The 25,560-nt window shown below is 35.6% G+C and overlaps 3 protein-coding genes across 3 annotated transcripts; all 3 read left to right on the forward strand.

Annotated features, from left to right (window-relative positions):
• Positions 1–1,600: 1,600 nt before the first annotated feature.
• Positions 1,601–4,015, forward strand: LOC140021642 (uncharacterized). Its single transcript, XM_072072933.1, has 2 exons — positions 1,601–1,696; positions 2,251–4,015. The coding sequence occupies exons 1-2, from the start codon at positions 1,693–1,695 to the stop codon at positions 3,552–3,554; spliced, it is 1,308 nt and encodes a 435-aa protein (XP_071929034.1). The 5' UTR covers positions 1,601–1,692; the 3' UTR covers positions 3,555–4,015.
• Positions 4,016–4,102: 87 nt separating this feature from the next.
• LOC140021643 (uncharacterized) lies at positions 4,103–5,843 on the forward strand. The gene is made up of 4 exons (XM_072072934.1): positions 4,103–4,882; positions 4,965–5,168; positions 5,292–5,477; positions 5,556–5,843. Exons 1-4 carry the CDS (start codon positions 4,103–4,105, stop codon positions 5,673–5,675), a joined length of 1,290 nt encoding a protein of 429 aa, XP_071929035.1. The 3' UTR covers positions 5,676–5,843.
• A 4,972-nt stretch (positions 5,844–10,815) lies between these two features.
• LOC140021308 (protein LNK2-like) lies at positions 10,816–25,180 on the forward strand. The gene is made up of 8 exons (XM_072072074.1): positions 10,816–11,161; positions 11,299–11,431; positions 16,100–16,418; positions 16,556–16,662; positions 22,365–22,743; positions 22,832–22,983; positions 24,276–24,654; positions 24,750–25,180. Exons 1-7 carry the CDS (start codon positions 10,816–10,818, stop codon positions 24,628–24,630), a joined length of 1,791 nt encoding a protein of 596 aa, XP_071928175.1. The 3' UTR covers positions 24,631–24,654; positions 24,750–25,180.
• Positions 25,181–25,560: the final 380 nt, after the last annotated feature.

Genomic DNA, 25,560 nt, shown 5'->3' on the forward strand with positions numbered 1-25,560 from the left:
ATAGATACTCTCTAGAAATGGAGAAACATACAATGACAAGAAAACCCTTATTCATTTGTATATCTTCACACAAATATCACAAGTAAATATTACAATTATGCACTTTTACCAATATGAAGAATTTTTCATGTTGCACCCAATGAAATTTCAATATACAAAATATGATGACACCTTTATAACTGAAATAGCAGTATTAAACTAGAAAAAAAAATCTAAAATAGCACCATACAAACCACTATTATCATTAATAGCAACTGATCAAAACAAGAAAAACTGAAATAAAACTGAAAATTATTTATAAAATGACATAAAGTAAATAGCAAATGAATTAAAAAACTAGAATACAATTCAAATAATACCAAAGACAACATCCAAATCGCTGATGTCCAGGGAAAGACAAACATTGTTATTGACAATAATCATTATCATTATCATTACTATATAAAAAGTATGAATGTTGGTATTGGGTAGTGCAAGTGTAAGCACTTTTTTATCTTAGTTTTTGTTATTCCTAAATTACCCTCATGTCTTTTAATTAGAATTATTGCATTTTAATATGGCACTAATTAAAAGAAATAAAACACTCCAATTGATTACATTTTAATGGTATTGGTAATTATAATTAAAAATTCCTCATTAAAAACTATTTACCTACCCTTGGACTCCATCTCCTATTATTATACGTATCAAAATTTCTTAATTGAAGCATGAAAAATTTCTCATTAGTCATTAGTTGAGATTATTAAAAAAATTCAATTTCAAAAAATAGATACTCTCTAGAAATGGAGAAACATATATACAATGAAAAGTATGAATGTTGGTATTGGGTAGTGCAAATGTAAGCACTTTTTTATCTTAGTTTTTGTTATTCCTAAATTACCCTCATGTCTTTTAATTAGAATTATTGCATTTTAATGTGGCACTAATTAAAAGAAATAAAACACTCCAATTGATTCCATTTTAATGGTATTGGTAATTATAATTAAAAATTCCGCATTAAAAACTATTTGCCTACCCTTGGACTCCATCTCCTATTATTATACGTATCAAAATTTCTTAATTGAAGCATGAAAAATTTCTCATTAGTCATTAGTTGAGATTATTAAAAAAATTCAATTTCAAAAAATTGATAATCTCTAGAAATGGAGAAACATACAATAACAAGAAAACCCTTATTCACCTGTATATCTTCACACAAATATCACAAGTAAATTTTACAATTATGCACTTTTACCAATATGAAGAATTTTTCATATTGCACCCAATGAAATTTCAATATACAAAATATGATGACACCTTTATAACTGAAAGGGTTAAATACCAAAAAACTCCATGTGATTTGGCTAATGTTCACTTTAACTCCCTATGTTTTGGAAACCTACAATCTGACTCCCCGTAGTTTCAACTAAAGTGAAATCTGACAGAAAACATCCACAATTAACGGCTGAATGAAAAAATGTCAAAATTGCCCCTCTATAAGTCCATCCCTTCGAAGCTTTCGTGCAATTGTGAATTGGAAAAAAAGAGGCGGAGAGAGCGAGAGAAAAGGGGGCGACAAAAAGGAACCCTAGATTGAAAAATTTCTGAACGATTAGTGAAGATTTCTAGCAGAATAGGACGTCAATTGCAAGCACAGGACAACAAGACATCAACTGTATCATATCGAAGGCTTGGGAGAAGACCCGTAGCAGGATGGGTAAGGTTCTAAGCTTTGAATCCATCCTATTTTTACGAGCTCTTTGTTTGGGAAAATAATCTGGATAATAATGTTCATAAACACCTTGATTAAACACCTTGATTTGTATGCTACTATGTATTGAAATGATTATTTATAGACTTAGATGGACTGTGATTGTTACGATTGATGTTTCCAATTTCTTATATATCTTAGTTTGTTTGAATAATCTGGATTTTGTTGTGAATAAATAGTTGAATCCGCATGTCTAGATCTAGATGTATATGACTTTTATGATAAAGCCATTAGAAAAAGGTTGATAAATTCTTGCTGTCTGGTGCCATTCGAGTTGTTGGAAAGAAATAATTAAATATATCACCGTCATGGGGCCAGATTGTTGTTAAATTATAGCTATGGAGAAATTGTTGTTATTGTTGGCAATTCCTAAATGTCTAGATGGGGCCAGATTCTTGTGAGTAGTAGTTGTCAACATAAATTATTACATAAAGTACAATCAACTTACTTTATATATGTGTATAACAATAAAAAAAAATTTGCACTTGTCTGGTTATCAGAAGACAACACACAAGAAAAAGAAAAAGAAATGGTCGAGATACACATGTACTTTGGAGGAATTTTTAGAAGTGAGCCCAACACAGCCTATGTAGGAGACTACAAGCTAGCCATATGGAAGGATAGAGATCCAAGTGAGCTGTCCATAGTTGGACTGTGTAGAATGTTCAAGCTAATTGAGAAGGATGCAACTAGGGTCACTTTTTGGTGGTGTGTATCGGATTTGGACATGGAAACTGGATTACTGCCAATTGCAGGGAATGATGATATTAAGTTGATGAATGACGCGCATTTGCATCTTCCTATAAGGGTGATATATAGTGTAAGTGGGGACCAGGCATTTGAAGAGCCTCCCGAGCATTGTGATGGGGCCAGTATGTTGCAAAAAGAGGGTGCAAATGCTAGCCACGTATGTGAAGAAACTACAGATAAAGCAGACTCTGAGCATGCGGACAAAGTGGATAAACCTGATTGGTTAGATGAGGGGCTTGAGAGCATAGAGGATGAAGATATTTTTGTTGTGAAACCATCTGAGAAAGAGGCTGCGAAGCCAAAGTTGCATGTGTTTGCTCTGAAGGGTGATCTGAAAAGTCCAAAGAAACTGGCTGCAAGAGATCAGCCTACTATTGAGGAGAGGGAAAGACTAGCCAAGTACTATTCTGCATGGTCACACTTGCAAGACAGTGGAAAGCAGAAACAACAACAGCCTAAAGAAGACTTTGAAGGACTGAACAGTGAAGTTGGATTAGATCACAATTGGAATGAACCTGTAATCCCAGATGAGGTGCTTGAGAGGACTGGTTCTGATGGTGAGAATGTTGAAGAATATCTAGATTTTGATCCAGAAGTTGAGTTTAAGAAGCTTGTTTTTGAACTAAAAATAGGCCACAAGTTCAAAAATTTTAGATTATTCAGGCTGGCTTTGTTGGAATGGAATATAAGAGAGGGATATGAAACAAAGTGGGTCAGAAATGATTCCTACCGAATTACAGCTGTGTGTGAGAGGGGTTGTTCATGGAGGATCCATGCATCAAAAGTTCAAGGGACTAGTACCTTCCAGATCAAGACTTTGAAGGGTGAGCATTGTTGTGGTAGAGAGTACAACAACAAACATGTTACATCAAGATATCTTGGCCAAAGATATCAATTTAAGATTAGGGATGATCCTAAGTGTAACTTAATTGGTTTTCAGAATGAGGTTAAAAGGGATTTGATGGTCAATGTCACTCCATCTAAGCTGTATAGAGCGAAAAGAAAGGCAAGAGCTAGAAGATATACAGGGATTAGACATGGAGCAGTATCATAATCTGTGGCATTATGCAGCCACGATCCTGAAGTATAATCCTGGTAGCACAGTGAAGATTCAAGTTGACAAACCTGATGCAGCATCTACTGGTACATTTGAAAGAATGTACTTCTGTCTTCATGCTTGCAAGCAGGGATTTCTTGAGGGATGTAGACCAATTATTGGTTTAGATGGGTGCTTTTTAAAGAGTGCATTTGGAGGCCAGTTATTATCTGCCTTAGGAAGAGATGGTAATGATAATATGATCCCAATAGCACTAGCTACTGTTGAAGTTGAAAGGTATGACTCATGGAGGTGGTTCCTACATGTTTTACTGGATGATTTAGGATTGGGGATGGACAACACACCCTGGACATCTATTTCAGATCGACAAAAAGGACTTGTTCAAGCTCTTAGAGAGCTTTTTCCTGACTCTGAGCATAGGTTCTGCGTAAGACATATGTATCAAAACTTCAGCCAAATATTTAAAGGAAAAGAGCTGAAGGACATGTTTTGGGCATGTGCAAGTACTGGAAATGAGGCAGACTAGCACAGACTAGCATGTGGCAATGAAAGACATGGAAAAAGTTGACTCACAAGCATCAGCATGGCTTTCAAAATTTCCACCAACTATGTGGGCCAGATCACACTTCAGTGGAAGAAGTAAGTGTGACATATTGGTTAACAATTTAAATGAGTCATTTAACAATTACATTCTTCCAGCAAGGGAGTTGGCTGTGGTTGGGATGTTTGAATGGATCAGAAGAAGACTAATGCAACGATTCCAGATAAAGAGGACTGGGATGGAAAAATTTCAAGGTAAAATATGTCCAAACATCCATGAGAAGATTGAAAATAATGTAAGATTGAGTAGGACATGTGTTGCTATATGGGCTAATGGCTGGATATATGAAGTTGATTGTGGTATTAACAAAACCGTAGTTGTAGACCTACAGGATTGGACTTGTACATGTGGGTTATTTCAATTAACAGGTTATCCATGTGTACATGCATGTGCAGCAATACAAGCACGTAAAAGGCCAATTATTGATTTTGTCCACAAATGCTACAGCAAAGAGGTATATGTAAAGACATACAGGCATGTAATTATGCCTGTACCAAGTGCAAGGTATTGGGAGAAGGCCAATGAAGAGCCAATTAATCCTCCATTGATAAGAAAGATGCCTGGAAGGCCAAAGAAGGTGCGGAGGAGAGCACCTGATGAACCAAAGAAGGGACAAATATCCACAAGAAAGGGACTTACTGTGCATTGTAAGAAATGTTTCAAGCCTGGACACAATTCAAGAAGTTGCAAGAATTCAATTCATCCAAATTCCAAAATTAACAAGGTACAATCTTCTTATGCATGGCTTAGGCTCTTCTTTATCTTTATTACTAGCAGCTGATAACTTATTTGTTTTGATGTCATAGGCAAATCAAGAGCTTGCTGGTGAGAGTTCAGAGCCATATGGAGCCAACCACTCTGCTGGGCACACTTCAGAACCAGCCCCTCAAGAAAAGCCAGTTGATAATCCCAATCCATCTAAATCAAAGGTTCCAAAGAGAAGAGCATATACTCAACCAACAATATCTAGTGTCAACAGGGTTATCACTAGAAAATTTGCTGCTTCTCAGGTATCATTCATAATTCTTAGTACATAATACTTGAAACATATGTCCTGTTATGTTACAATCTTCTTATACATGGCTTAGGCTCTTTTACAGCCAGTTGATAACTTATTTGTTTTGATGTCATAGGCAAATCAAGAGCCTGCTGGTCAGACTTCAGAGCCACAGGGAGCTAACCACTATGCTGGTTGCACTTCAGAACCAGTTGATAATCCCATTCCATCTAAATCAAAAGTTCCAAAGAGAAAAGCATATACTCAACCAACAATGTCTAGTGTCAATAGGGTTATCATTAGAAAAATTGCAGCTTCTCAGGTATCATTCATGAATCTTAGTACATAATAGATTTAAACTTATGTCCTGTTACTAACATACTTCCATTTCATTGAACAGTCTGCTACAGCTGGAGGACCTGTTAAAAATGTTGTTGGTGGGAGAGTTAAACCTCCAACAGTTGCTGATGTGCTGCATAAAATAAGGGCCAGGAGATCAAGAACAAATCCATTTTCCTAAATTGTATGTGTGTGTAATTCATATGACTGCAAATATGCCCAAACTGGCATTTTTTGGTGACTGAATTGAATTGGACTTGGATGACTGCAGAATTTGCCTAATAGATAATGATTGGTTCTACTTTTGTAAGGGCTATTTTTGTATGAATGGAAAGATGGTTGATGGTTATCATTTTGCAGGCATATCAATTCCCTTCTTGTTGAATGGTTGTTTTTTGTGCGAATGAATGGATGGAATATAAAAGCAAGATAGATCGCATTATGCCTCCGGTTTATTATCATGCTGTTGAATGGTCAACAGGCATTGCAATTTCCTTCTTGTGTGAATGAATAGATGGAATATCCAATCCAATCCCATTTCATTTCTCTTCTACAGGTTTTAGTTTCATTTCTCTTCTATGGCAAAACAGAGACATACCCCATCTCAATAAGACAATGAAGCAACTTTTCTTTTTCATTTCTACAAAGCAAAACACAGAATCATCATTGGAATTTCACTACACTTTTCCTTCCCCATTCAACGTCACTACTAGAACTAAACAAAAGATTAACATATCAATTTCACATCTTGGACATCAACACTAAGAGTGAAGAAAACACAGTCACCATTACACAACAACAAACGAGTAACTTCAAGCTCTTCAGTTCCTCATCCACTTTCTGCCATTTTGACATCATGCTAGCTTCCATACGTGGTCGCTCTTCCTCAGCTGGTTTTCCAACACTAGCTTCCCACCTTGGCTGCTCTCGGCTAGTTGGATTACACCAAGATCAAAAGCCACATTCATCTCTCTCACAAACGAAATACAACATGCCTTTGGTTGGTTTTTCTGATTCAACAATTTTTATCTTAGATTTTCTTCCACAATTACATAGCCTATATTGATATCTCAAATCCCTACTTCCATTCCCACTTTTATAACTTGAGGAAGACATTCCTGAAGACATCTCAAAATTAACAACTTCAAGACTCCTTAATTGTGGACCCAAATCGATTGCATGCTATGAGCAGACCCAAACTCACCAATTTTTCTTCATATCGATTCTTCGGATGGCTTCGGATGGCTGCAATTTTGCTTCGAATGCCTGCGATTTTGGCTTGAAGATGAGCCAACTTCAAGACTCTTTACCTCTCTTCCCAAATCGATTGCATGCTATGAGCAGAAATCTTGCAAGTTTGGGTCAAATGGTCTGGAGAAGAACAGATTTGGTAGGAAGAATGGTTTTGATAAACACACGGGGGTATTTTTGCCAAGTGGAAGAAGTAATGCAACCAAAACTCTCAGCAGACATGCGTGCAACTCAAAATCCGTTATTGTGGATGTTTTCCGTCAGATTTCACTTTAGTTGAAACTACGGGGAGTCCGATTGTAGGTTTCCAAAACATAGGGAGTTAAAGTGAACATTAGCCAAACCACGGGGAGTTTTTTGGTATTTAACCCTAACTGAAATAGCAGTATTAAACTAGAAAAAAGAAATCTAAAATAGCACCATACAAACCACTATTATCATTAATAGCAACTGATCAAAACAAGAAAAACTGAAATAAAATTGAAAACTATTTATAAAATGACATAAAGTAAATAGCCAATGAATTAAAAAGTTAGAATATAATTCAAATAATGCCAAAGACAACATCCAAATCGCTAATGTCCAAGGGAAGACAAACATTGTTATTGACAATAATATAGTAATGCTTCATTTGTATTGGTTTGAGCAAACCAAATCCATCCATCAAGTCAGAAACCATATCCAATGATAAAATAAGGATTATAATAAGAGTAAATATAAAATGATAAAATGAAAATGATATCCAAATTGTTTTTGGTGATATCCAAAATACCCTTATTTTTCTAATGATTGCATATATTTATTGTATTCCAATATTAGTGAATAATGGAAGCGATTATGAAATGAAAAGCTCTAAAATTAAGTAAATTTCATTTATGGTGAGAATTGTAATTATACAGATTTAATGCACTCCAATAATTAATAATAATGATAGCGGTTATGGATTAAAAGTTGGCAATTAAAAACTAAAACACTGCAATATACAAAAAATTAATATTAAAATTATTAATTAGCCGCAATTCTCATTCCAATTTCATGATCATAAAAAAAACTAATATTAAAATAAAAAAGATTGTCCTCATATGAAAAAAGTAGACTTGTTGCTCTTGCTTCGCATTGGATTGTGCTAAAAACATGAATAAAAGAAAAGGAAAATAGAAAAACTCCACCTATCTCTATCTATAAAATTTCAATTGTTAGAATGTACAAGTCAAAAAAACTTTGCGTGGTGGATCATTTATACTCCATTATTGACAAAAATAGAATTAACATAATACAAAGAATTCAAATTACATGTATGCTTATTTTTCTAACTTAATTATATTCTTCGTTTATAAAAAATTTTGATGATTGTGGCTAATATGCAATAGAGTCATGAATATATAATACTTTTGGTAAAACATGATATTATCAATATTTGATATTTTAGAATTCAAGTTATAAATCAAAAAGTGTTTCGTTCATGATTTCAAATTCAATCCTAAGGGATATGTCAACTACATTGGAATGTTTTCTGTTTCTTTTCATTTAATAAAATTTTTAAAAGTAACTAGTTTAAAAAAATAAATAACATAAAAATACTATATTACGATGTTGATGATCAAAATTTCATAAAAAATTTTTAGTATCTAAAAAATAATATATTTTAAGATATTATAATCACGTGCAAAGCACGTGAACTATTACTATTAGATTAGAAGAGTTTGAAATTTCCATCTTTTTTGTTTGGCTGGTGGACTAAAAGCTGGATAGGCTTTCCTGTATCTTAATCTATTTCTTTATGTCCATAGGACCATAGCTATTGAAAGCCTTCTTGTGCTTAGGTAGTCTTATAAATGTAAACTTCATGGAGCTCAAAAAATACTTATTGTTGTGCAGTCTATAGGACCTTGGAAGGACGACTTCATTTGTATGATGTTTTCTGTCCCATGGTTTCTTTGTCTTCTTCCTACTGCTTGAAATTTTCTTCTTATCTCATCTACAAATTGATGCAAAGTTTCTTCTTTGTGCATATAATGAGGACACAATTGTGGCAGACAGCCACAGATTTCTGCTAAATTTATTTCCTTAATTTCTGGAAAATAGCAGAATAGTAAAAAAGTGGTTTGCTAAAGAGGATCTGTAATGTAATGAATTATGTAGTCCTTTTCGCTCCTGCATATGTTAGTTATGATGGGAATGCGTGTCATAACTGTTTGATTCATACATGCACCCTTGTCTTAAGGCATTTTGGTTTCTCAAATGCGCTGAATCAGGAGTTCCTGTAAAGCACCTAGTCTAGTTGGGAGACTCCAAAGCAGGGAGCAAAACTTGATCAACGTCATTTTTACTCCTTGGTTACCTAATGTTCTTTGGTGTCAGATCTTGGATATGTTTGAATTGCTATGTGTTGAAAGGAAGCCTTAAGTGGAAATTGCTATTGTCTTTGCACTTTCTTTGTGTCATACATGCAGAGGAAGCATGAGGGTGGGGGGTGGGCTGCATCCCAAGAATTTAAAGTTTCAATAATTTTGCCTTCAAAGTATTAGTATTTCGTACATAGCATTAACAAAATTAGACTTCACTGCCTTCAAAATTTACATAAGGTATGGAAGTTTTTTCACATATATTGCCATATAACGTTTGCCTCTCCATGTCCCACTTACCGTTTCCATTCCAACTTTAGAGTTTATCGCAATCTTGGATGAGCTGGTCTTACTGGCAAACAATTTGCTTAGGAGTTGAGATGGGTTTGCCGTGGTTCCCCATGGAAGTTGAGGGATCCAAGGTCGTAAGGAGATTGTAGATGCCTCAGATTGTGGCTGTTCAACATTTAGTAGCCTCGAGAATTAGCCTATTTATGATCATAAGCAAGACCTGTTTTCAATCTATTGCATGGACTAATATGGGCATAAACTGTGTCGTGCTGCTACATGATGAACGCAGGTTTCTGATTTTTAGAGCAACTGTTTGGATATGCTTTCTAAGGATAACCTAACCGATTTCCTGAAGCCTAGACTCCATTTGTAAGACCGCTTATAGATTCTGAATCACCTAAATTTGTAGAGCAGTAAAGCTGCAGTTGTTCATCCTTGGATATACCTCATATAAGAGCTCTAGATGCTTAGAATACCTACTCCACCACATTGGTTGACCTCATGCATCCAAGAGTCTGGCGATGAGTGATGCACTACATGATTAAGAGCAAATTGCTTAGAAGCATAGCTGGATCGTTAAAATTTCTCTGTATATGAAGCATGGACAGTATCCTTGAAGGAATGATTTATGTTGGCACATGAGCAAGACATCATACCTTATCCAGTAATGCTTAAATTTGCCAAACAAAGAGATGTTGCAGAATGAAGACACATGCATATTATGTGATGAACCTGGGAGGAAGAAGTTTAGACGTCAAACTTAACAAGTGAAGGTTTCTTCCCATTATAGCTGTAATATGTGTCTCAAATTTCTGCTCATCATACTATAGCATGCAAGAAGTAGTTTGTCTTGGCAGAAGGTCCCTAATTCTTCAGGAATGGACTTCTTTTGGGGTAGGGGATTCATGAGGATGATCATATTACTCAAGAAGTTAATTTCATTGATGAAGTTATTTGTCTGAAACAAAAGTTGCTGCATATCAGGATAGAAAACAGTTGAACAAGGCATGACTACAAGGAAACCTAAGATTTAAGGTCACTGGACTGAATACAAATTTTATATGGAAGATAAATGGCCTGGGTGATTAATTAACTCTTTAATGATTGAAAACAAAAAAAGTTTGATTATTAATATTGTCATGTGTTAGTAATTTTTAGGTGTTAAGGTTTCTCTAATAAGTTGTCTATTGGAAAGAAGAATCTTTGAACCAGTCCCCCCTAGGTCAATTTAGGCTAAATTCTAGGGGTGTGGATGTGGGTTTTTCTGTGTGTGTCTACCTATCAATCTATATCTCTATCTTTCTATCTATATATCTATATCATTGAGCAATTATGCATATCTTTGTTGTCATGAATTAGTATATGCACTTTAATGGTTTACAATGTAGTGAAGATATGCTGTTTCTATTATTCTACGCATTCTGCTCTTAAGTCATGAGATTCCACATATTTTCTGTTGCATTTCAGCTGTCAAATATTATATGGGGTGAGGCTGGGGAATGTGAGGATCATGTTGTTGTTCTATATCGAGATGCAAATGAAGAAAAACCTCTAGGTTCGTATGGAGATTGTATTAAGAAAGAAAAGAATCAGGAGGCTGTAGATGTAAAAACTGCTGAACAGAAGAAACCTGCTACACAAAGTGATCTACATGGACTAACACTACAATCCAGTTCCCAATATGACACAAATGAAGATCTTCCTGCAATGGAATTTGGTGTGGACTCATGGCCTGATCTCTCGTTACCGGGTGCTGCAAAAGCTAATGAAGATACTATGGGTACTGAACATCCAATAATGTAACAGATATTTGCAAACATGATTTAAGATGCAGTGCATAATCTATTCATGGAGATAATTTCCCTTTGTATGTTGTTATTATAAAGTTTCACTTTTTGACTGACAAAATTTCCCCAGAAGACAAGGCTGCTCCTCTCGATAATGCTTCTGAAATTTTCCAGAGCCCTCTTGATGATAGTGAGCAAGGCGATTTTTTTTATTATGGTTGGGCTAGTGTTGGGAGCTTTGAGGACCTTGAGAGGATCTTTAGGTAATGCAAAATTCTCTCTCATTCTTGGTTATATTCATACAATTAAGGATTAATCTTTCCTATACTGACAATGTATACACTGTCAGCGTTGGATGAACGACAACTATGTAAAATTTGAATTTGAAATTCAATATTTATACACATGTCATGAATCCAACGGTGATAGTGCATACACTGTTAGTGTATATAAGATTTACTCATACATTACACTTTTGCTGTAACGTTAAATTCAAAATTCATGTCATCTATTGTTCTAGACCAGCTAACCCTTGAGGTTAAGCCGGTCAATCACTTTGCATAAACATTTTCAATAAATTATAAAGATGAACTCTATCGATAAAAAGTGGACAAAGTACATGCGATTGGGTTTCAAGTCTTCTCTTCTTGCCAAAGGTGGAACTACATCCCATGTACATCTAAAACCATAGGTGAGCATCTTGAGGCTGGAACTCCTCACACCTAGAAATGGAAACTGAAAACTTTAAAGCAGAGTATGGAGGAATAATTTTGTTCAGGACATGATCATCCAACTCTTTGCAGTTTCAGAATTAGCTAGAAGATGTGATTTTCATGTACAATTCTGACAAATTTGGCTATCAACATGGGCCGTCCCTGAAGTCAAAATAGCAAAATTATGGTGGAACCTTAAGAAGCCAATGCAAACCTCGAATAAATTTATTGGAGTTTTGCCATCCTCTTTATACTGAGTCAAATGTACCATGAGAAACAATGGTTTTTGTTTTCTGTTCTGTTGATTTCCCTACAAGTATGCTGCAACAAATTAATGACCACGTGAAGTTCTAATACCCATTTTTCTCACTTCCTTTCCCCATTTTGTTCTGATGATGTTTTCGATGAGATTAAATTCACAGTCAATTATAAGAAGGCCAGTCATGGGTTTGAAGAGCGTCTGAGGATAACTAATTTGGTTGAGCTATTGCAGTGGTACAGCTTCTTCTTTTTTTTTAATAATTGAAACTAAAATAGAAAACTATTATAATTATGTTGCATCTTCTTCAGACTCTAAAGTAAATGATCACAAGACAGAAGGTCATGAAGAGAAAAAAGAATGACTCTGGGAGGATAAAATTAATGAATTGATGTGTCAGCAAAAAATTATGAAATCCCATCTTTTGTGTATTGTTCCCTGAACTAGGGCTTGAAATCATACTTCCCTGCTTACAACATTAAACTTTATGTGTAAATACTTATTCTCTGATTAACTCCAATGACCAGCCAAGCTTGTACTAGCTTGATTACTTATTCTCTTTTGTAAGCAGTACTAAATTAATTACACCATAATGCTCTCTCTCCCTCTTCCTGTCACATTTTCCATGAACACCATAACAGTGGATTTAGGTCAATCTAGATTGAAGTTTTAGATGGCAATTTCATCCTTTTAGACAGAAACAGTACTTGAGCAAATTCCAACTGCAGTAGTTGCAGAATTTTTCTGGGGAATTTCTTACATGTGATGTGAAGATGATTACAATCTATGAGCACTGACTCTAATTTTGCACACTTATAAATGCCATAAAATTCTTAAATACAATTCAAAGTAGTAGCAACACATGACAATTCAAGCTCAAAGTCTTCTTGCAAGTTCATATTTGTGTCATCAACTGGGAAGGTGAATCTGCCCAGGGTATTTTGCATGTATCTTTCATCAAACATGGCAATTTCTTCTTTTATTGGTGATAAACAAGGTAAATATCTAAAAGAAACTAGACTCGATCACTTTAGGCATAAGAAGAGAGCAATCTAATATACCCACACCACTCTCTCGTGATATAACTAAATCAACTAATGTACAAGGACTTGAATACTCTTCATGCTCTGAAATCCCCGTATAAACTATAATGCTTGAATATTCACATCGTGTGGCACTGCTGTTTCTGGAAACTCCTCATAAATCTGTCAAATGTTTTGCTAGGAGGACACATTCATATTAGTGTCATCCTAAAAAGAGTAGATTACTACTAGATTGATTATTTCACCAAATGGATTAATACACAAGTCTTGAGAAGATTAGTACTAGCTTGATCACTTTACAAGAAGGGTTTTACACAGTGTTTGATGATGAGAGCAAGTCAAGAAACTCAGCTTCATCATGTTCAGACGCATATGCCATAACTTATTGGCTTCCTCTCTCACTTGTTTAGATTTTAAGAAGCTTTTCCTATTTAAGCATCTCCTGATATGCACAAATCTTCTTCTTGCCAGATTTTTGTATATGGTGTGGGACACCTTTCTGTCTAAAGCTGTAAAAATCGTATTGTTTTGCATATATAAGTGTGAGCATAAGTACCATCTACAACTTCTGGTGTGTAAGGTGAATGCTGGATTCAAATGTGCCAGGGTGCAGCAATTTATCACAGCAATGGCCTTCATTTGTTTGTCTTATAATGTAGTAGTGCAGAGAAACTCAATATTAAGGATAGAATAATCCTTTTCAGGTATTATTGTGGACTCTTACTCCATAAATACTCCCTCATCTAACATAATGGTTTTGGGATGTCTGAGTGTGATTCTGAGTCATGTACAACCAAAAATTTCTATTTGGTAAATGAGGACAAAAGCAGGAACCTATGTACAGTAGCTCTCATAGAACTAGTAGGCATGCTATTTTCAGGCATGATGTAACATACTGAGTGTCTTGATTAAATAGGTTGGGGGTGTTGATTGACTGGCTTAAGACAAGGGTACTTATTGTGGATCATGCATGATTAATGAGATAGGTTATGAAGGATTCACTCCTTTTGGAAAAGACTTGTTTTTCCCAAATTTTGACGATTTTGTAACTCATAACTTATCTGAAACATTTGTGCTAGTGTTTTGGGTTTTAAAGTTTGTTGGCTTGGTTGCCTGTTTTTACCTTTTCTAGCCTCTTGTATTTCCACACTTTGAACGTCCATTTCCCTTTTTTCCCCCCTTTGTTCTTCTCTTGAATTAATATCAAGTGCTTCTCCTGATTTAGACCCAATGAATCAAAAGCGGCTACTTTCTATGCTATTGCATCTTAGAAACTTGGTAATTAGCCCCTTTTGTCATCTGTTGATTAGTTTCTCCTTGGTTAGATGTGAATCCGCATGAGTGGGCATTCGCGAATTGCTCAAGTAGAAAATCCAGTACAGGCTTTAGGCTTGATTTACCAGTCTGTTATCATATTAAGATTTTTTCTCTTCATTGTCTTGGACTCTGTGTCCAACCAGTTTGGACAAGGATCCAGTCACTATATAGACAATCTGGATAGGAATTAGATTTAAACAAGGATATCTAATCCAGAATATGATGGGAGATAGCTGCACCTTGAAGGTTGCAACCCCTCCTTTGCAACTATCTATTGTCAGTTCTTGACCTCCTCAATACACATCTTTCTGTAGGTATTTGTTAAATTCCTTTTCTGATTGTCTTACACACTGAAAGATAGATTTATATAGGGTGGATGAATTGTTTATGCTAAACATATTAGTGAAACATGAAAACAGAAAATTGAATTCTAGTTTTATGAGAAAGTTATTCTAAATCTTCCCAAGTCAGAAATCCTACTTGGGTGGAAATTGTGGCTATTGAACATTTTGAGGGTGAGTATTGGAATATTAACAACATCAGAATTTTTGCATGTTGGGGATGTCAGATATGAACTGTGACTAAGGTGCTTTTTGTAGTGGTATATAGACAATCTCTCTCTCTCTCTCTCTTTCTCACCCATACCCCATCATGTGATTCTTTATTATTCTTATTCTTCAATTGTTGTTAATGCTATTACCTCTGTGCCTTTGATCTTAATTCATCAGTGCATGATATGAGGTCTTTTACTCCCCAGGACTTCTGGAACTCAATGTCTTTGTTTACTCATCATACCTCAAGACTTAACTCCTGCCTCACGAGACTTCTTGGACTTCATTCACTCCTACGTGAATAAGGGTCTAATATCTTGTTCTGAGAGTTGCATTTAATTCCAATCGCTTTTTGCTTGGCAAATTATTGATTGGCTTTCACGAATCCTGAGTCACATGTTAAATATAGGAAAATAAAAGTAGTCCCACATCGAGCTTCCCAAGGCTTTTGATGAGTAAGCTTACAAAGATCTTGGGCTTGTCCGCTTCTTGCAAATGCATCTTGGTGCTGAGGTTCTTTAATAAATTCAACTTAGAAGCACCAATATAGAGCATAAAGTTTAAACATCACAGGATACTTTATGAAGCAATTCACAGAAAAAAAGGACATCATACTCCTGATATGCTTATATACGACTTGGGGTAGTATTCCTCAAGTGCTCTTACCAAAAGTTGTGTTTTCCGGTCCAGAATTTGCCATATATGTCCCTCCATCATTAAAAGATCAAAGTGAACAAAGTAGTATTGGTGTTATAGTTTTCTTTCAACAATGTAGCAGCTTCTTTGCCCCTCCTGATCTGCCGACTTTAAGCAAAAATGAGAGGAGAAGGGGCTGTTTTAAACTAGTGTTGAACTCTATCCAAGTCAAGACTTGACACAGGAGCACAATGAATTTCCTGTTGCAGCACAGTCCGACATTTTATCATTTTTGTGCTACTAATATGGTCAGCAATGTTGAATTTACCTAGGCCTGACTATAACACTGCTTAATTAGTTTTGTGTGACAGTAATCATCTGACCTGATATCCTCACAAGTGACATTTTGCAGCAATGAAGATCCGATATTTGGACGTGGAAGCCTCGTTAATGCAGATGAGCTATGGTCATCTTCCAAAGATGTCACCAGCAGCCCTGAGAAGTCAATTCCCATGTCAGGTGACTCTCCACGTCTGGGGCTAGGCTCACTGAGGAGCACGTCAGAGCAATTTGATGTTCAAGGAGAGTACCTGTCAGATCAAAATCAGTGCTTTACTCCAGGACAAGAGAAAATAAACTTGTTGACATCCAATGTCCCGCAGGATGTGAAGTCTTGTGCAGGAAATATAGGATACACCAGAAGTAGCAGTAATATCTCAATGAAGGAGAAGGTACTACAGCTATGCCAGATGTAGATGAATTTTCTTCTCTCTCATTACTCTGACTTCTGTCCACTCTCTTCTGCATCATTGTAATTTCTGCTACATGGCCATTGGGAACAAATTGATTTATTTGTCTTGGAATGCAGGCAGCTTTTGAGATGAGTGGAAGTAAGCCAGTATATAACTTACAGCTTGATTCAGGAAATTTTGCGGTCACTAACGAGTGTATGGTGAAGGTATATTTTTCCTACTGGTGAAATTTAATTCCTATTTTGTATGAGGTTCCCATCCTTAGGAAGGTACCCCTTTCTTTCTATTTACTCCACCTTTGTTCCTTTCCTTTCCACATTTTAATGAAATTTTTTTTTTTGAATGATCATTTTTTTTGGCACACAAAAGGAACATCGACATGAAATGATTATCTGAACTTTAGCTGGCTTCTATTCCCCATTAGTGAAGCTTTGTGCATTCTTGTTAACAGCAGCACCATAAATGCTGTCAACCAAGAATTACTTCTGTGGTGTACCTGGAAATGGAATTGCTTATCATTTCATTTCTTAAATCTCTGGAAATGAGTTGCCGTTCGGATTTGCTTAAAATAGATATAGATTAGAATTATGTCCAAAAAGAAAACAGAGATTCTTATAGATAATGCTTCAGAAAGAAACACAATTGGAATGTACAATCAGTCTTCATGTCATTGGTCTACCTATTGGTGCAAGAAATATTCAGTAGAAAAGAAAACATGATTAGCGTAACAGTTTCTTTGAACTTTTTCATTTATGCTCTCTTAAATTTGAGTAACATGGCCATATTAACAGTATTTGCTAGCTACATGGGATGGTTTTCGTTTTAGGTCAGATTGTTTTACTGCTACAGATTTTCATCCCCTTTTTTTGATTGTTTTGTTGAGGCGAAAATGGCTAGTGGGTCTATTGTTTCAGAGATAGCAATTTTCATATATTCTACAGAAAGGACCTAGTAAAATATTTTATCATTGATTGCTTGACTCCAGTGATTAGAATTGAAAACACAGCTGTCAAATTTTTAACCAAACCCTTTTTCTCGTTATCATCACTTAAAGATTCAATATTCCCCCACAACTATAGCCTGGCTTTCTTTGAAAAGTAAACCACAAATTTTCTGTTGTGTGAAACTGAAATTTTTTCACTGAAGATAAGTAGACATGTTATTAGGTGTCTATTTCCTGTGACATGTTAGATCTATAATTCCATGGAACCGGTGTCAACTTTAAGGCTACTGCGTAACCATAATCTAGAACTTATTTCCATTATCTAGAATAGTCTTTTTCAAATTATTTTAGTCACATGATAAGTTGCCTTTTTAAATTTGAAGTTTTCTTCAATTATGAATTTCTTTTAAAGTAGATTCTCTTTTTCTTAGGTGTTCATATATCACGTCAAATTACTACTTGGATTTAACAAAATGACTGAAATTACTACCTTAAAGTAAATAGAGTTATCTACCTGACAACAGGTATTTTGGGAGGAAAACATCTAGTCATCATATTATGAGTGACCAACTAGTATTTATAGGAGTACAAACCTAACAAACTATTTACAAAAATACCCTTACTAATTTATTATCTACAGGAATACTTATATTCTTTTAACACTCCCCCTCAAGTTGGAGCATATATATCATAAGCACCCAACTTGTTACAAATATATTTCACCCTAAAACCCCCTAAACTCTTGGTAAACAAATCAGCCAATTGATCTACATACGGTACATGAGATGTTTTAATAATTCCGTCAAGCAATTTTTCTCGAATGAAATGATAATCAACTTCAATATGTTTTGTCCTTTCATGAAACACTGAATTAGAAGCAATATGAACAGCCGCCTGATTATCACACACTAAATTCATAGGCTGTTTATGTTCAAACCCAATTTCAAATAACATGCTTTTCAACCAAACCAACTCACATACAGTGTGAGCCATAGTGCGGTATTCTGATTCTGCACTTGATCTGGAGACAACTGTTTGTTTCTTACTCTTCCATGACACTAAATTACCACCAACGAACTCACAATATCCTGTGGTCGATCTTCGATCTGAGGCAGAACCAGCCCAATCTGCATCACTATATCCTTCAACATCAGTGTGTCCATGACTTTAATACAGCAACCCTTTTTCAGGAGCACTCTTAAGATACCTGAAAATCCGTATAATAGCATTCCAATGACTAGTACGAGGGGTATCAAGAAATTGACTCACAACACTCACTGCAAATGAAATGTCAGGTCTCGTTACAGTGAGATAATTTAATTTACCCACAAATTTTCGATATTGTCTAGGATCACCTAGTAATGCACCTTGATCTCCTACTAATTTCACATAATGGTCCATTGGAGTATCCACAGGTCGGCAACCTAATATCCCAACTTCACTCAGCATATCGAGTGCATATTTCCTTTGACATAAATAAATTTCATATTTAGACCGAACTACCTCAATACCCAGAAAATACTGTAGATGACCTAAATTCTTTGTCTGAAAGTTTGCCCACAAATTGAATTTAAGTTTCTGGATCCCCACAACATCATCACCTATAATCACAATATCATCCACATAAACAACTAATAAAATTTTACCAACATTAGAGTGCCGATAAAATATAGAGTGATTTACTCCACATCTTGTCAGACCAAACTCCATGACAACACTACTAAATCAATCAAACCAAGTTCTCGGAGACTGTTTCAATCCATATAAGGATTTTTTCAAACGACAAACCAACCGTGGATTCTCCCCCTAAACAACAAATCCAGGAGGTTGTTCCATATATATCTTTTCTTTCAAATCTCCATGCAGAAATGCATTTTTCACATCTAACTGATGCAATGGCCAATTATAAGTTGTTGCCAAAGAGATAAGAAGACGAACAGAGGTAATCTTTACAACAGGAGAAAATGTTTCTAAGTAGTCAATTTCATACACCTGAGTAAATCCCTTAACTACAAGATGAGCCTTCAATCTATCAATAGAACCATTAGGCTGCACTTTTATAGTGTACACCCATTTACAATCAACAACCGGCTTACCAGAAGCAAGAGGGATTAGATCCCAAGTACCATTTTTCTCCAAAGCAGACATCTCTTCTTGCATAGCTAATCTCCAACCAAGATGATCAAGAGCATGGGTAATAGACTTAGGAATGGAGATAGAATCAAAGGAAGTAACAAAAAAAGAATATGACATAGAGAGACGAGAATAAGTAACAAAATTAGAAATAGGATGAGAAGTGCAATGCCTCTTACCTTCGCGTAAAGCAATAGGAAAATCTAACTCTGAGGAGGGCGTGGCATAACTGGATTTGAAGATTGAGAGTTAATTGGTGAAGTGCGTGGCATATCAGGAACTTTCTCAACCATGGAACGACGAGAATAAACTTGAAAATTAGGACGAGATAATCGACCTAGTGAATCTGGTGGACTAGATAACTCAGGTAATAAAGGAGAAGTGACTGGTAAAACAGGAGAGGAAAAAGAGGGACACTGGTCTAACTTACAAGGCATACCGTGTTTCATAAAATATGAAGTGGATTCAAAGAAAGTAACATCAGCACAAATAAAAGATTGATTTAAACTTGGATTGTAACATCTGTACTCCTTTTGCTCTCATACGTATTCTAAGAAAATACACTTAATAGCACGAGAATCTAATTTATCCACCCCAGGAGCAAACTGATGAATAAAACACACACATCCAAAAATACGATGAGGTAATTTAAACACAGGTTCATGAGGAAAAAGAATGGAGTGAGGTAATTGATTTCCAAGAATATTAGATGGCACGCGATTAATTAAATAACATGCAGTTAGAACTGCATCACTCCAAAATTATTTGGGCACAATCATGTGCAACAAAAGTGTTCGAGCAATCTCGATTAAATATTCAATTTTTCTTTTAGCAACTCCATTCTGTTGTGGAGTGTGAGGACAAGAGAACTGATAAATAATACCAGACTTAGTCATAAAGTTATTAAATAGAGTGAAAAATATTCCTTCGCATTATCACTGCGAAATATACGTACAAGCACACCGAATTGATTCTTTATTTTTGTAACAAATGCACAAAAAATGGAATATAGTTCTGAACGATCTTTCATTAAATAAATCCATGTAATTCTGAAAAAATCATCAATAAAGATTACAAAATATTTAAAACCTAACTTTGACGTGACTCGACTAGGACTCCAAACATCAGAATGAACTAACAAAAAGGGTTCAGAAACCCGTTTATTGACTCTAGGAGCAAAAGAAACATGATGATATTTTCCTAACTGACAGGACTCACATTCTAATGAAGACAACTGACTCAAAGTAGAAACCAACTTTTTCAAATTTTGTAGAGACGGATGACCCAAATAACAGTGAATTTCAAGAGGAGAAACAGTAGCAGGACACGCAATCGGACCATTGGAGTTGAAAAAATAAAAATCATTATGCTCATGCCCTCCACCAATCGTCCTCTTTGTTTTCAAATCCTGAATGACAACAGAATCAAGAAAAAAAGTAACTGAACACTGTAGAGATTTTGTGAGCTTACTAACAAACATTAGATTAAAGGGCAAACTGGGTACATAAAGAACAAAAGACAGCGGAAGAGTTGGGTTAATTTCTACAGTGCCTAATCCTTTAACTTTAGTGGTAGATCCATCAGTCAAAGTAACATGAGGAAATGAAGTAGACTCTTGAAAATTAGAAAAATTTTTAGAGCTACCTGATATATGATCAGTAGTTTTGGAGTCAATAATCCATGAGTCATTACCTTTTTGTGCTAAAGAAGCAAAGGAAAGAGATGCGTGATTTGTAACTTGGTACTGTAGGAATTTAACATAATCTTCTTCGGATATGGTAATAGTCTTCTGGGACCCTTGTGCTGAAGAACTTGATTCAGTTTGGTCAGTGATAACCGCATTAGCAAACCGAGGAGGTTTTCCAACTAAATCCCAACAAATATTACGATTGTGATTCTTCAGACCACAATGAGTGCACTCACGGGTGCCTCGACCTTCACGACCTCCTTTACTTCTGATACTTTTTGATAAACTTTCAGCCATAGCGAATAGTACTTTAAACCAAAGAAAGGGTCAAAAGTCGAGATGAACAGTGCCGCGTGAACGATGCACGTGAACAGTAATGCCCATGAACAGTACCTGCGTGAACAATGCCGCGATGAACAGTGCGGCGGAACAATATTTTCGCTAGATGTTTAACCCTAACCCTAGGACTTTTGCTCTGATACCATGACAACAAGTATTTTGGGAGGAAAACATCTAGTCACCATATTATGAGTGACCAACTAGTATTTATAGAAGTACAAATCTAACAAACTATTTACAAAAATATCCTTACTAATTTATTATCTACAAGAATACTTATATTCTCTTAACACTACCTAACAGGACGAATAGGTCATATGGAGACCAAAAATGGTATTCTGAAAGTCATATAGGTTCATCAAATAAGACTAGGGGAACCTGAACAAACAAAAATCATCTCATACTAATCTGAAGATATAATAACTGTTCTGTTGTTTCAGTATCATGCCTTTTTGGTACATTATTCATGTGCTTTTAATGGTTTCTTTACTTTAGAACATCAGTGTTGCTTTAGTTGTTTTCTTGTATGCAGGGGAATAAACAAAAGAAGTTGAAAGGCTGGAAAAAATCAGCAGAAAAAAGTGAAGGCAGGCATTTGCAGAATTTACAAGGATGGAGTCAAACTGGAAACCAGTTTCTTCAATTCGATGCCCCATATGCACCAAATATGGGTCAATCTAGCTCGTCTTTGGTGTTCAGTCAGCAGACACAATTTCAAGGATCAGTCTTCACATTACAAGCATCACTCTAGGCCACTTTTGACTTCTTTCATTCATGGTACTATGGCAAAGCAGTATGCTGCTATGCCTGTTTTGTCATAATTTCATTCTGGAGAAGTTAGCCAGCAGCCCGCCATTTCCAGCTATGAGGTTCCTGGGCACTTGAATCCTTCTATTGAACCTTCTGTTGAGTCTTTGACAATGACTCCTCAGGAGAAGATTGAGAAATTGTGGCAACAGCAAATGAGAGCAATGATTGCAATTCAGAAACAACAGCAGCAGTTTGGCAATCAAATGTCATCTACAGAATATTCAGCTATGGAAGGGGAAAATATTGAAGTAGAGGAAAACCTTTCAACAGTTGCGTCTCTTGAGCCAAATTCACCCATAGAACAAGATGATTCCAATACAGCATGTGCGCCGTGTGATGATTGCTCAGTCCAGGATTCAATACTATATCAACTTCAGGATATTGTAGCAAAGGTTAGAGCAACTGCAGTTTCGTTTCTTTCCTGGTGGATGTATTTACTTGCTAAATAATGCGCATGGTCTATGCTTAATTTCCTTGCAGTTGGACATGAGGATAAGACTTTGCATTAGGGATAGTCTGTTTCGACTAGCTCAGAGTGCTGGTCAAAGGCAGAATGCCAGTGATACAAGCAATAGCAATAAGAGCAACAGAGATGAAGTTCTCAGCAAAGAAGAAATTAACACTCATAACAGGTTAGAGAATCTACTGCCATTCATGCTAAATATTGATGAATGATATGTATTGCTGAAATGATATCATAATTTCATCCTAAAAGTTGTTGAACCACACAGTTTTAGTTATTAACTCACAGGCATCAATTATATTGCTTTAGTGGATACTGGATAACTTGGAAATAAGTTGCAAAGCGGCTTTCCAAATAACTATATAACAATCGATGTACTACATACATGCTTTTAAGTGCTGTATTTCTAAGCTCAATTAGAAATCATGAAGTCTCCAAAATTTCCCAACTCCTTTCAAACACCAAAACTGTGTATTAGTATCACTCAAATCTAAGGTTTCACTTTGTAACTTTACATTATTTGTTGCATTCGTGTAATTTGACATAGACAAGTTAAAACGAGAGAGAGAGAGAGAGAGAGAGAGAGAGAGAGAAGCTTAGATGTTCTCAGTATCACACATGAGAACCATTGACATCGTTACCTTGAGTGCTTGGTTGATAGCATGTATACCAAATTACTGAAAGAGTTCTTTCATAGTTGGGAACAATTTCACATTTCTCACTTTTCTCGTGCATTGATAGCATGGAACTCAACTAGCAGAGTATGCTCTGATTTTTCTGATGCTTAATTGCATATTTTGTTTTTTTCAACTATATTTATCTCTGACAATTTTCTTCATCCTGTTATTGTTAGAAATATTTACCGTTGTTAATTAATCATATTTGTTTATGCTACCTAATTAGTGGAGTACCTAGTGGAGTTAGTGGAGGTGCTAGTAGAGTGAGTGGAGTTATTGGGATAGTTAGTGGAGTTAGTGGGATAGTTAGTGGAGTTGGTTTAAACTCTATAAATAGAGTAATTTCATGTTATAAGTTGTGTGAGTTTTACAAAGAAATAAACATTTGTCCTTTGCTTCTCTTATTATTTGCCTCAATATTTGTATCAGTTATTAATTGGAACATGAGTGAAAAATTGAATGAACAACCAATGCAGATTTTTTCAGATTATTACCTTACCCGCGTTAGTGCATTGAATAGATTATCATTAAGATTGAAATCTCTAGTTTTGTTATGTACGCAATGATATCCTGCATTGAAATTATCAGTTGGCAGTACATGTACCCATGAGCGTCCTGATTGTACTGTTGTTTACTGTGTCAGTGCATTTGGATAAGATGTTTATTCTTGCTTAGAGAAAGAAATCGTGATGTTTATTCAGGAACGTACTTGAAGCAAATGTAGATTTTCATGGTGGAGTTGAGCATTGTTAAACATTCATTCTCCAATTCTATTTTGTCACAGGTTTCTGAAGGCATCTGAAGCAGAGACAGAAACCAACCCAATCGACCGCACTGTGGCTCATCTGCTGTTCCATAGGCCTTTAGAGCTCACAGGAAAGATTGTCGAGACACCTGAACCAAACTTATCAGCTAAGCTCCTCCACTATGACAGGCAAGCATCTAGCTCAATAAGCTTGCAAATTAACAATTTGCCTCGAAGATTAGAGAACAAGCAAATACTATCCCATGAGGAATCAGAGGTTCCTTGCCTGTTTCGTAAAGAGAATCAGTTGGAAAAAGCTTTGGAAACTTCTGAAAATACATTAACCGCCAGAGCTGCAGAAACTGGAATAATGAAAGTCGAGCCCTCCCAGTGAGAACTGAAGTAAATCTTTAGAAGGGTAATTCCTTCCTTTATCTCTTCCAAACAGTATTAATTTGCATTTTATTAGTATATTATGGATTAACTAGTAATGAGCCACTCTTTCATTGTCAGCCAACTGGTACCTCTCTGTCATGGTTTTGGATGGTCCAATGCTAAAGCCATGACCATGGAAGAAGTCGCTCACTGGAAGTTCATAAAATCGATATTCCCTTCAAAAGGGAGTATATCATATGTCTGAAGTTCATATTCTGGTTGACTAGAATATCGATGTCGTCACACGTCCTGTTGCGAGATCTGAAAGTAGATTGAAGCTACCAAACTTCTACAAATATGGCCGCTTCGCATATTTGCTCATTTGACTAGATTAACTTGTTTGTGTCAACTTATTTATACCTGCGTGATCTGTTTGCTAGACGTGTCAGTTACATCTTCATTTATCCAGCTTGGTAGATTCTTGCTGCTCATAATTGTATCTGTAAGATAATTCATCTCCTCATCGATCTTGGACTTTAATTGAGCAAGACGTGAAAAAAACTTGCACAGCGGAAGTATGTTTAAGGTCGATTTTCCGTTTGAAGTGTTTTCGTTAGTCTATTACTGGTGATAAAATATTCTTATTATTTATTGCAGATAATATTCTTATAACCCTTTCAAAACCTTGAGTGAATTTGTCATGTCCCAAGCCATCTCGATCTAGGATGCAACATATCACAGAAGATTATTTGAAAAAAATACTGTAATTTTGTTATTATGTGTGTATGTGAGATAAAAAAGTAATTGAAAATATAAAATGGCAGTTGAAAAATGTATTTGTGATGTAAGTAAATTTTTTTTTTTTTTACAAATAAAATCTGTATCTAAACAGGATCTTTGTTTCCATGATTTATCTTTTGATAACTCAACTATAAATCATTATGTGCGC

Source organism: Coffea arabica, chromosome 11e, assembly GCF_036785885.1.
Source record: "Coffea arabica cultivar ET-39 chromosome 11e, Coffea Arabica ET-39 HiFi, whole genome shotgun sequence".
Taxonomy (NCBI): Eukaryota; Viridiplantae; Streptophyta; class Magnoliopsida; order Gentianales; family Rubiaceae; genus Coffea; species Coffea arabica.

Coding starts and splice junctions, on each gene's coding strand:
- LOC140021643 (XM_072072934.1), top strand. CDS start 4,103: ATGAAAGACATGGAAAAAGTTGACTCACAAGCATCAGCATGGCTTTCA. Junction 4,883..4,964: donor CAAATTCCAAAATTAACAAG/GTACAATCTTCT, acceptor TTGATGTCATAG/GCAAATCAAGAGCTTGCTGG. Junction 5,169..5,291: donor GAAAATTTGCTGCTTCTCAG/GTATCATTCATA, acceptor TTGATGTCATAG/GCAAATCAAGAGCCTGCTGG.
- LOC140021308 (XM_072072074.1), top strand. CDS start 10,816: ATGAGATTCCACATATTTTCTGTTGCATTTCAGCTGTCAAATATTATA. Junction 11,162..11,298: donor AGCTAATGAAGATACTATGG/GTACTGAACATC, acceptor AAATTTCCCCAG/AAGACAAGGCTGCTCCTCTC. Junction 11,432..16,099: donor GACCTTGAGAGGATCTTTAG/GTAATGCAAAAT, acceptor GACATTTTGCAG/CAATGAAGATCCGATATTTG.